The 12,725-nt window shown below is 38.1% G+C and overlaps 1 protein-coding gene across 2 annotated transcripts in view; it reads right to left on the bottom strand.

Moving 5' to 3' along the window:
* Micu3 (mitochondrial calcium uptake family member 3) overlaps nucleotides 1-12,725 on the bottom strand; it is a 74,518-nt gene that overhangs the window by 42,263 nt on the left and 19,530 nt on the right. For both annotated transcript variants that reach the window (XM_005362538.3, XM_026786906.1), the window contains exon 2: nucleotides 2,512-2,665. In XM_005362538.3, coding sequence (XP_005362595.1) covers nucleotides 2,512-2,665 — 154 coding nt within the window. The remainder of the gene's footprint in view (nucleotides 1-2,511; nucleotides 2,666-12,725) is intronic.

Below are 12,725 nucleotides of genomic sequence, written 5' to 3'. Positions count from 1 at the left end.
AAGGGTGTTCTGACTTTCTAAATTCCTTATTTCATAGGAAATCATTGAGTGTATAAATATAACAGGTGGAGGGAGGCATTAAATCTACAAATTAAATTGATTCTTGATGCTATAGGAAAATAATTACATATTTTAATCCTAAAAGGGGAATTTACCTTTCAGACTCTATTCTAAAGAGAAAAATAAGAAAAATTAAACAATACAAACAACAATGTGGTATATTTTACTATTAATGTTTATTTGAGCTATAATTACTAAGTAAATACTTAAATGCAGTTTCCTATTTAATGTCATTATAAAGATGTTCAAAATCTTGATTATGAATTTAAGTGATAACAGTGATGATGACAGATCCAAAACTGGTTCTAGGCTACTAGCCACACCCAATTTAGTCTCAAAAAATTCTTCATGAGGTTATTATTATTTTCATATTAATAAAATTAGTATGGAGTGCTCAAAAATAGAGAATAAATAAACCACATTATACCATGTCAATTAGTCAAAGGGCTATAAATCTTATCTTAGTCTTCTAATTACTATTAAAGAACCCTACTTAATTTTCAGCCCTTTTCTGCCCTACACATTTACAAGTGGCGACTGTAAACATACTACTACTCTCTTGGTTTGTTTATTCTCAAGACTTTCCTGCTAGTAAAAAAACAACTCCTACTTTTAAATTTTTTTTTGGTTAAAATCTTGCATCATCAAGTCTCTAACTTAAATTTCAATCCAGCTGCATTTCCTTTCCCTGTCAGATCCAAGCATCTCGAACAGGTACCTGTCAGTCACTGCTTTCATTTCTTCATCTATTATTCCACTAAGGAATCTAGTTTTGGTCCTAGTCAATTCTACGAAATGTCTGTTTTAAAATCATCAGCAGCCTTCATATTAATAAATCTGGAAAATACTCTGTGCTAATCTAACTTGACTTCTCAGCAGTGTTCTGCTCCCTGGACCACCCCAACCATTTCCTTTGGACTCTCTGTCTGTACCACTCTAGTTTTTGTTTTTGTTTGTTTTCCTGTGTCTCTGGACAGTGCTCTTGAGGCCTACATTCTCTAGCATTTGCACATTCATCTTTTCAAGTGTAAGAGTTCCTCAAGGATTGGCTCCCAGTCATGTAAAATAGTACAGTGTTTCTCTGGACAATTTCATCATATGTAACATTAACTAGTAATGATGTACAGACAGATCCCTATATTAGATCATATGTACCATTAACTAGTAATGATGTACAGACAGATCCCTATATTAGATCTCTTCCTGATCTCCACTGCCGAGTATTTAAAGCATCAGAAGTCAATTCACTGAGGGCTGCGATGAAACACAACAGAAGAGCACTTGCCCAGCAGACACAAAGCCCTGGATCCAACGTCCAGCACTGAGGGGGAAGAAAGAATTAAAAGCTAGTCTGCACAAGTTTGATAAATTATTGAACAAAAGTTGAATGTTTGGTTTTGCTTTGGAAGAAGAGGCCATGGTTGTTCAATTATCATATATTTTTATAAGAAATTGAAGCAAATATTAGTCAATTTATTTGGAGTATTAATTTTAGTTATTATCTTTCAGTGAGCTAAAACTAGACAAATTCAACTTTTACATATCTGATGTATCTCAAATGCATCAGTGAAAAGTTTAATCTTCTTTTTTTTCCCTCCTCAACCTCATTCTTACAACTCAGCCATCCAGTTAACCTAGCCCAAACCCCTTCATACTGGAGTATGTTGCAATACCATCTTTGGAGATTTTGAAAGCCTGCACCACCACTAGCAGGTTGTAACAGTGTAAAAAGAACAAAGTTGCCTGCCCTTCCCCGACCACCTGTATCTGTGAGGGGGATTTTCTTTGCACACTTCACTGAGAAGAACATAATAGAATAGGCTGGATACAAAAGGGTATGTAAAAATCTTGCTACGTTTTAAAATCAGTTACAAACCATCTCCAGAAAATGAGCAAATGTTTGAAAAGCAGTCCTTTAGCATATGGAAAAGTGGGGAAGAATTAGCCCATCTTTATACTTCAGGAGGTAGGAGGGCAAATGCAGAAGACATAAAAGCAGAATTCTTAAGCAAGGATAACTTCAATGCCAGCTCTCAATTATTTTATTTATTTTGGATACAAGAAATAGTAGGTAGAGCATTAATCTCTTATAAGAATATCTAAAGTAAGGTAGTGTTTAAGTGCAATATGTAAGGGAGTGATTCAAAATTCTGAAATTTTAGAAATAATAAAGGTTTTAAAGAAATATCAGTCTGCAATCATTGCATAACAATGAATTCTGAGTTGTCGCATTGCTTTTGTGATATAGTCTAAAATATGTGTACTGTTTCATATTTTTACAAAATAGATTTTTCTCTTCAAAGTTCATTTTTATTGTTATCTATTTAACCTGACCAGAATTGCTTAGTCTCTATTGCTTTTTCACCATCTTTGAAAGTGTTTGAAAATTATTAATATACCAAAATTGTTATAAAGGTAAAATTATGAAGGTAATTTGAAAACTCTACTTACATTTGGGCTCATCTGTTGTAACAGCCAGAATAAAATCATATGGAGTCATGAATAACTGTCCTTCACATTCTATAGATGCAAATAATCGAAACCGTCTCTCTCGAGATGTCGCATAGAGGTCCAAATCCTCAGTAACAGCTCTGCCAGTAGCAACCTGCGGTTAAGAAAGCAGGAAAATATTACCTGGGTGGAGCACCACCACTTTTAAGAAGACTGGTAGTTTTAAACTATTAAATGAGAATTACTCAAGTAAATGTGAAAGAGTGAAAACCGCAATCGCTTTATAAAACCCTAGTCTCTTCATAAGGATTTTTTTACAGTAATAAAATGAATCAGTGATTGAAAGTTCCTGCCACCATGTTATTAAGGGACCGAGTATTTTAAACAGTCATCCCTCAGAAGAGTTCTTAGGGTTTAGTCGGAGAGAATATTACGGACCCACTGGCATTGGGATACCAGCCTTTTCCAACTGTTTAGTATGCGTTCCATGAGCTTGTCTGTCTTTTCTAGGGATAAACCAATGCCTTGAGGGTTGTTGCTTATGGCTTGTGATATCACTACAGAAGCCTTCGGATGGTGATGCTTTTAGGTTTGGAGCTGAAATCATAATTTAGAACAAAGTACAGTTAGCAACAACGGTATTCTGAATTTTGAATAGGATTAGCAGGTGCATATACATTGTTATTTGGAGAGTCCTCTGCTTCCCTTAAGGCCCTTCTTTGTAGACAGACACATCAAGCTTGAAAATATTTAACAGTATCTACAAATATTACTTTGGGATAAAGTCCTAGAATTGACTTGTCAAATAGTCCCTTAGATACTAGTAAGCTGCCTTCAAAAATTTTATTTACATGATTATAAATTAAGTTTTTACATGTTAAAAGCTATTTTATATTAGACATAAATCTTATTTAGAATGAGAAGATTACCTGTCTCTACTTTTGTCTGTGAAATTATAACAAAAACTATGTACAAACTATTAAAATCATCTAGGTACCTAATACACTAGGACAATTTATGAAAAGAACCTAAAAGAGTTTTCTACAAGAAGATTACATTTTTAAATTCAAACTATACTCTATTAAATGAAAACCCAGATTAACCTTTTCCATCATTTTCAAGTCTGTTTTCTGAAAACATGAAAGCAGTCAAGTCTTTACTAAAATGTTTCATACCCCAGTCCCCCAGTCACACCAAGGACTGTGCACGTGTTACTAGGTCTTAACAGCCCCCTTCCCTACTTTTTAAATAGGTATATAAGAAATGGAGCATATAATATCTGTCCTGAAGGAATCCATATGAAAGAACACAGCACTAGTTAGAAGGAAAAAGGAGACAAACATGGAGACAGAGAGTCAGCAAAATGAAAATAAATAGAGGAAAAAATGTATTGCAAGTGGTGGCTAAAATGAAGGCCTGGCAGGGGCTCCAGAGAGCTGGCTCAGTGGTTAAGAGCACATAGTGATTCAGCACATACTCTTCTTGTAGATGTCCTGGGTTAGTTAGCTGAGACTCAGCCTGATGGCTCACATCCTTATGACTACTACGTAAAACCCTGGGGTTGTATTCTTAGCCAATCACCCAGCTTCCACCAAACCCAAAGCTAAGAATGCCATTGAAGAAGGGTCAGAGGAACAGGGGCTCATCTAGGAAACAGGGACTGGCCCCTTTAAGAAAAGCTGCTCCTTGCTCTGGGTCTTACCCCAACACCATCAAGATGCTTCAGTTTCCTGGTCTCTCTGCCCGACATGGGTCCAGCTGTGGGCATGGGGTGACATCAGTTTCTGTGAGTCACATAGGGGCTAGGTTAAAGGTGTGCTGTAACATTCCTGTAAGAAGAGTACCTGTCTATATTCGAGAATACAGAGGGCTGGCCAATAAGCAGGCCACCCAAGGCCACTGCTTCCTAGAGTCAAAGGTGTTTTGACACATCCCCGTCTTCCTCTTGGGACCTCACTGGGCACACTTCTGACATTCAGCTGCAGTGACATTTCATTTGTATTTTAATAAATAAAGCTTGCCTGAAGATCATCAGAAAAGTAAAACAGCCACATTGGTCAGTCTTACAGGTAGTGGATGACACACACCTTTAATCCCAGTAGCCACAATGACACGTACCTTTAATCCCAGTAGCCACAATGACATGTACCTTTAATCCCAGAAGCCACAATGACATGTACCTTTAATCCCAGTAGCCACAATGACATGCACCTTTAATCCCAGAAGCCACAAACATGCACCTTTAATCCCACTAGCCGTATTAGCTTGCCACAGAAACCAGGCAGTAGTGGTGCACACCCTTAATCCCAGAACTAGAGTTCCGTTATAAAACGGAAGAAGATAGTTCTCAATCACAGTCTTATTCTGAGATTCCTGGAGGCAGAATCACAATTTTCAGACTGAGGTCAAGGTAAGAGCCAGTGGTTGTGTGCTTTGCTATTTGTGGTCTTCAAGTTGAACCCCATTATCATGCTACATTCAGTTGTTCAACTACTTCTAACTGCAAGATGAGCTGTGCTGGCAGCTACTTCACTGATCCACACTAATCATAGATGGCTTTGAACAGCTTCCTGAGAGCTACAGATTATCAGTCTTCAAAAGTAATAATGGTAGCTAAACTGTGGTGGCACATGCCTTTAATCCCAGCACTCAGAAGTCAGAAGCAGGCAGATCTCTGTGAGTTTGAGGCTAGCCTGGTCTATAAGAGCTAGTTCCAGGACAGGCTCCCAAGCTACAGAGAAACTCTATCTTGAACCAACAAGAACAACACACACACACACACAAAAAAAAAAACAAAAACAAAAAAGTAATAATGGTAATGGCAGGGTTAACTGTTTCAATAAAAAGACTTCTGGGATTTTTCATCTTAATTATTTTAATAGGGGGAAGATTCTAGTTTTTAAAGTCTCATAAGCAGAAATATACTAACACAAATCTGGTTTAAGTATTCAAGTTGGAAACAATTCTTTAGACATTTTTCTAACAGATTAAAACATAAATCTGCATATTTAGATTTTATTTTATAGTGAACGTGTGTGTGTGTGTGTGTGAGTGTGCATGCACATGAGGTCAGAAGACAAGTTTTGTGGAGTGGCTCTCTCTTACCCTTATGTAGGTCCAGGGATGAACCTCAGGTGTGGCAGCAAGCACCTTTAGCCACTGAGCCACCTAGCTGGCCCCACATATTTATATTTTAAAAGTGGTTTCTATATATGTAAAAATGTTAAATACAGTGTTATCAGGTATATAAACTACAGTTGATTATGTAAATCAATTTTTCCCTACTGCAAAAGTTTTTCCTTATGTAATACTTTTAAAAAGGAATTTATAAAATTCAAAAGCAACAAGAACAATTGGACAATGTTTATATATCAGGAAATTCTAAAGAAGGAAAATTTAGATTTTAAAATTTGAACAACTATTGGGTGCTCAGACATAGGGAAAGCAGTTAGTTGTTGGACAAAAGGACAAATATAGACATTACTTGGAAGGGGTTGAAAGTTGGCAGGATACAGAAGCAGCTTCACAGAGGGTCTGAAAAGCAGTCAAGAGACTGGAAAACCAGAATAGGGGAGCTGGGGAAGATGTAGCATATGGCTCAATTGGCATAGTCCCCAGCCAAGTATAAGACCAAGCTCTGGATCTCAGCCAGGACACAGGTGATACTCAGAGGTTCAAGTAGCATGCACACTGCTGCAGTCCACTCTTCAGAGATGAGCGAATCAAGCCAGGAGAGCAGCTTGGATCAGGAACAAGTATTTTAGTCCTTGGAAAATTAGCATAAAGTCACTGGGGTACAAGGTGAGAATTCAGGAACTTTCTTTAGATAAAACGCTGGGACCAAGTCCCAGGGATCAGTTCCATCAATGTTTAAATGGGCTCAAGAACAGCTAACTCACTCCTTATATATTTCTATAGGTCTTGGTGTTTGACGTGAAGTTGGAACTACAGGTGCACAGTCAGGTGAACTTCACAAGAGGAGACTACAGTAACTAGTCCAGCTGGCAGAGTTAATTTACCTTCATTAAAAAAAATCATCTCCTTTCTCAGTGATAAGGGCCCCTTTCAGTTAATCACTTCTCTATTTTGTTAATAAGTTTCAATTTCTCAAATACAATAATCAGTCCAACTATGACAGAAGAGAGTTCATTTCTTTATTTTCTATGGATCCAGGAAAAATATTCTAGGACTAGGGTTGGATGTGGGCTCAAATAATTGTGCTTCATGCAGCAATTCATAGACCCAGTGTAATGGTGACTGCCATAATCCATCAAGGAGGGGGTGAAAAGATGGGAAGAAGTTCATGTGGGAAGTACTTAGGGTCAGGGCTCGGACAGGTATGATCTGCCTCTGCTTACACGGGCAGCCACTTGGCCACACGGTGTGAGAGATGCTGGCAAGTGAGGAGCGATCTATCCGTTAACTACCATGGAGGAAGAGAGGAGACCAAGGTTAACAGTTTGCACTCTGTCACACCACGTTTGGAACACCAAGCACTCATGTGTCAGAACACAGTCCAAGAATGGGGTCATATGAGGAGGGTTCTGAGTGCTTGTGAGAAAACTCCAGGAAAACAAGACAAGAAACTTGTGACCTCGGTTTCTTCAAAACGCGGAACTGTTCTTGGAATGCGCCTTCATGCCCCTCCCAGGTGTCGTGGATAGCGGTGAGCTTCCTTCAGTCTACTACTCATTACAGCTGCCTGCTGTTTATATGCCTCCAAAGAAAAAACATGGTTTTGCCACGTGCAGCTTGTCCTGGCAATTTTACAGTTTACTCGGAGACTCGCCTTAGCCTTCAGAGTATAAACTGCCCGATGTATTGTTCTGAATAAAGTTAGCTATTGTGTGAGATTTTAGTCCATCTCATTTTTTAGATCTATGCTCTCCCAGGTTTATGCCACAAACTAGAAGGGTAAACATTCATGTACTAAAAAGGATTGAGAGAGAAAAACACAAACACTATGTATGTAAGAGGGATTTAAACTAACAATAAATAATCCAAAACTGAGGTATTAGAAGGCTCATGGCAGGAAACATCTAAGCTGTCTTCATCAGTTTGCAGGGACACAAAGCTGCTGTGGCTCACTCAGGCTGACAGCCTATGCACACATTAATGGCCACGCAGGCTGTGTCTCTCCGAAGTCTTCAACACAGCCATCATCGACTTGTAATTTAATGTTTGTACTTGCTTTTCTTCTAGCTGTGTATTCTAGCTATTTGTTAAAATGCTTCTGTACCTCTTCCCCTCCCCCCAAACACTGCCCTATGATTAAGAAGCGATTTGGATCTGGTTCTCTGACCCTGAATATTGAGATACTCATATTTTGTTCTGTTTTTCACTCATATGATATGGACATATTTTTTTGCTCTTTTTCCAAATATCCCACGTCTGTATCTAGAGAAAGCTGAGCAGTAGTTTCTCTATAGTTTATAAAAACATAATTTCAACTAAGTATAGCTAAGAAGATTATGATGTTCCTATTTTACTCTCCAATTAGAAATTGAAGTATTTCTAAACTAAATCTAGTGACAAGTTCCTATAATTAAAATATCAACCAAAATAACTAGATCTCTAACTCTAAAATTCTGAAAGTTAAACTTCTTTCATCATTGTTAGCAAACCTCACTCTGAAAAGAAAGTACCAAATTCCCAAATAACGAAATAACACATGAATAATTTTGACAAATATTAACAATTAAATGTGATACGACTAGAATTTTGTGGCTTGAAATTGAAATATTCTAACAAGACTTTGAAAAAAATCTTATAGCACTATTTTTTTTTAACAAAAAAGGAAAATGGAGACACCATGCACTTATGGGAAGGCATTGCCATAGGACTTTAAAATTCTTTGCAGTTTTGGAATATGGTCTGATGAAGTCCAGGCCCTCTGTGCAGCTAGGGATGACAGTAACCTTCTGACACCCGTTTCCACTCCCAAGTTGAGATTACAGACAAGCACTACCACATCTGATTTCACGTGATGCTTGGATTTGAACCCAGAGCCTCATGCATGATGGGCAAGTGCTTTACCAATTTGGCTCCTCAGACCAAAGGATTTTTGCATGTAGTGAATTTTGATAATGAGCTGGAAAATTTTCACAGTAGATGTTTTAAAACACCTGTTTCAAACTACCCAAGCACAGACCTCAAAGCTGGCCCGATTCTTCTGTACTCACAGGGCCACAGGGTAGAAGATAAAACCATAGACTTCTAGAGTTCACAGAAAATTTAGACCTGTCTTTTATTATTATTCCATCTAAGAAATTACATCTTACACTTTCTAGAAAATTAGAACAGTTGAAATTCATTTTTCACATTAGTGAGGAATGCTTGGGAAATCTTATCTCTACAAAAATCTATCATTTCTTCACTATTAAGAATCGGTGAGCTTCACTTCAGGTTCTAATCTCAGGTTTCCTGCTCATAAAAAATAGAGAAGTTCGGGGCTGAATAGAGAGCTCATCAGAATATTTCTTTTACAGTAATAAAGATCTGATATCAAATCCCCTACGCCCATATAAAAGCTGGATGTGGGTGCATGGACTCCTATAACTCCAGAACTGGGGTGGGAGCAACTATTGTGGCTTAATAGCCACCCAACTAGTGCCAGGTTCAGTGAGAGACATTTGACAAGGGGATAAGGTAGTTATCAGGACATCCAGCTGATGGCTTCTCCTGGCCACAGGTACACATAGCAAATGCATCTGTTTACTCATGCACACATATCATGTGAGTGTGCTTGCACATGTGCACATATATAATTTAGTAATAAAAATTAGTAAACATTTCCAGTTTACTGTGTAGATCCTCTAAATTCAAGCTGACAGAACTAAGATGAACTTAAAGCAGAGATTTTTAAAAGTTCTATTTTTAATTACCGTGCTTTCCAAAAGAAAGAAAAATAATGTGTCAATGCAATTATGATCCTGGAATTTCCCAGTGCAAACCTTTGCAAACAATATTTAGACGTTACTTATTACTGGAGTTTAACTAGGGCCTCGAGGCAACAGAGTACATCATTATCCTTCCTATGAATAACAGAAAGCAAAGGTTCACTGCCAAGACACAGTCTCGAGTTACTTCGGGTCAGCAATGTGAAAATTTACTCTGTGGTAAGGCCTAGTTTTCCCAGGGAGGCAAGATTAAATGCCAGATAAGGGATTTACTACTAGACAATTAGAGAAATTAATGCCTACAAGCTGATAATACCATAAAAAGGTAATTTGAAACAATTACCTCAACAGTGTACATTGCATTTCTTTTTAGCAATCAAGAAACAGAGAAATGAGAATGAAGAATAGCAGGAAAAGTAAATATCATTTGTATTAACCAGATAATTTAGAATAAACATCATTACTAATTTCCTTTAAAATACATTTGCTTTAATTAAATCAAATAATACTAAATTTTAATGTATTCAATTATACATAGGAAATTGAATACCTGGTAATAGGTCCTATCTGATGCTGGCAACTGTACCAACAATTTTCATAAAACATTAAAGACCAAGTAACTTTTTACATTTACATTTAGGAATCTGTTGGGCAAGAATCTTATGGGCCATATTTATGATTTTCTTCAAGTAGCTACAAAAGCTGTTCATGGTAGTATTATGTTAACTTTCTCATATGGCTTGAGGCTTATTTAAGAGTCTAAGAAGATAAAAGAGGTAGCACTTTCTTAGCTTGCTGGGTGGTCTAAAGGTTAAACATCAAATTCCTAGGGCGGGAAAATCCCAAGGTACTCAAGGTAAAATGTTTTGATGCTTAAAAAAATAAATCTATATGGAAAAACACAGCTGAAGACAAGCCAGTAGTATATTCCTGGCTGAGATCAGATAAGAATAAAGGTGTTAATAAAAACAAGCCATTTATGAGAGGTTGTTTTGTTTTGTTTTAGGTGTGTGGGTGTTTTGTCTATGCACCACTTGCATTTCTGATGCCAATGAATGCCAGAAGAGGGCATCAGATACTCTGGAACTGGAGTTACAAATGGCTGTGAGTCTCCGCGTGGGTGCCAAGAATCAACCCTGGTTCTCTGAAAGCAGCCAGTGCTCTTAACTGACAAGTCATCTCACAGGCTCCACGTTTCATGTTTCTATGTGAATTGATGCAATAGCTTATTCTTTATAGATTTGTCAAGTACATTTCTTAATAACTGATAAGCTATAAATGAGGACATTCCTAAGAAGGCAGTGCAGAACCACAAACTATTGCTTGAAGCTTCTGTCTTCTTGTTTATTGAATACCTTATTCCTCTAATACCTCCCTTGACCTACAATTTCATGGTTTTCATCCTCTACTGAAAACTTCCCTTTGAGTATGCCCATTGCACTACTACCTCCACCTGAGAAAGCCTCTGTCTTACTTCCCCATTTAGCTAGCTCTCTTCTCCTCCCTTCTACTTCTTTCCTACTTTTCCAGCAGGGCTATTGGAGAAAGCAGTCTACATTTCCTGTCTCAGATTTCTTCTCATTTTCCTTTGAACTTAAGCAGGCTCCACTCTCTTCCTCCACTAAAACTATTTGTCAAGGTTGTCAATGACTTCCTTGTTGCTTAATCCATAGGTCAACTCTCAGTTTTCATCCTACACCATTTAGCACTGTTGGTAACTCCCTTGAAATTTTTTTTTTTTGTCCATTTCCCAAACCTGCTATTCTTCTGCTAATCCTGTCCAACTGGCAGTTCCTTTTTGGTTCCTTTCTTTAATTAAAATTTTCTTTTTATATGCATGAGTGTTTGCCTGCATGTATGTTTGCTCACCATGATGTGTTAAATGTCCAGGTGCCACACTTGTGACAAAACTCCATGATACCAACACAAAAGTCTTGTGACTTCAGTTTCTTCAACAACAATGAATTCCTTTTTAAAAAATGGTACAGTTAATATTTTCAAATTACATACATTTACTTATTGTACATGTGGTGTATGTGAGTGCCTGGCATACTGTGGAAGGAAGCTGGAGGACTACTTGGGGAGTTGTTCTTGGTTGGGCTTTCATGCCCCTCCCGGGTGTAGCAGATAGGAGTAAGTTTACCTTAGATTATTCGATACAACTGACTGTTGTTGTTTGTTTATAAGCTTCTATGGAGGCATATGCTTGCCTGGCAATGGCTTGTCATTGAGACTGTACACTTTACTCCTGTGATTCCTCTTAACCTTCAGAGCACAAATTGTCTGATGCTTTGAATAAAATTGGTTATTGCATCAGACTGTAGACCTCCTCATTTATCAGCTCCACGGTCTCACCACCTCTAGGGCGGTGACACCCAAGGCGGCAAGAAAAGGGTGTAAGATCCTCTAGAACTGGAATTATACAATAAACAACTTGTGAGTACAAGGAATCAAACCCTGGTCCTCTTCAACAACAGAAAATGCTCTTAACCACTGAGCCATCTCTCTTAGTTTCCCATTTGGGGTACTTTCAATTTACACCATGCCCTAAAATTGGCCCTTAATCTTTTTTTTCCTTTTATCTATAGTTATTCCCCATTCTCTCATTTATCACACAGGCAACAACAGTTATTTAGTTTCTTGGGTTTCTCAGTGCCTAGAGGAATTTCTGACTTCTAATAGGTTCTCAAACGTCTGCTGATGAGTGAGTGCATGACTGCAGCTGCACAGCTCACTGTAACTGTTAGATGGAGACTCTTTTAACAGTTACAATATATTTGTAAAAGTTACATCACTCATGCTCACCCTGGGCTCTACCACTGAGCATGAGTGAGATCCTGGGTCTGATCCTCAGCACTTTGAAAAAGGAAAATCAAACAAACAAATTGCAATAATTTGCTATTTTGTTACAGTTTGAATGTTAAATGTTCCCCCAAGAGATTCATGTGTTTGAATCCTTGGTCCTCACTTGGTGACAGTCTGGAAATGTGTGGAACTGTTAGGGCATGGGGCCTAGCTGGAGAAAGTGTGTCACTGTAAAGCCAGGCTCATGCCACTAATCTGAGGCTGTAAAACCTTTGGGAAATGGACCAGATGGAATAGATCACCTAGGGTAGAAGGGGGCGAGTCTTAAGGTCACTGCCCTTTCAGGTTTCCTGTCTTTCTGCTTCCCGAGTGCTAAAGGATGATAAACCAACTGCACCCGTTTCTGTCAGAGCTCTCAGCGGCCATGCCTTCCCCACCATGATAATGGACTGTATAATCTTCATCTCCCTTTAGTAGCTTCTTGTCAGGTACTTGGTCATATCAGTGAGA

Source organism: Microtus ochrogaster, linkage group LG7_11 (genome assembly GCF_000317375.1).
Source record: "Microtus ochrogaster isolate Prairie Vole_2 linkage group LG7_11, MicOch1.0, whole genome shotgun sequence".
Classification (NCBI taxonomy): domain Eukaryota; kingdom Metazoa; phylum Chordata; class Mammalia; order Rodentia; family Cricetidae; genus Microtus; species Microtus ochrogaster.
Note: the sequence above shows the minus strand (reverse complement) of the source record. Positions and strands in the feature narration are given on the sequence as shown.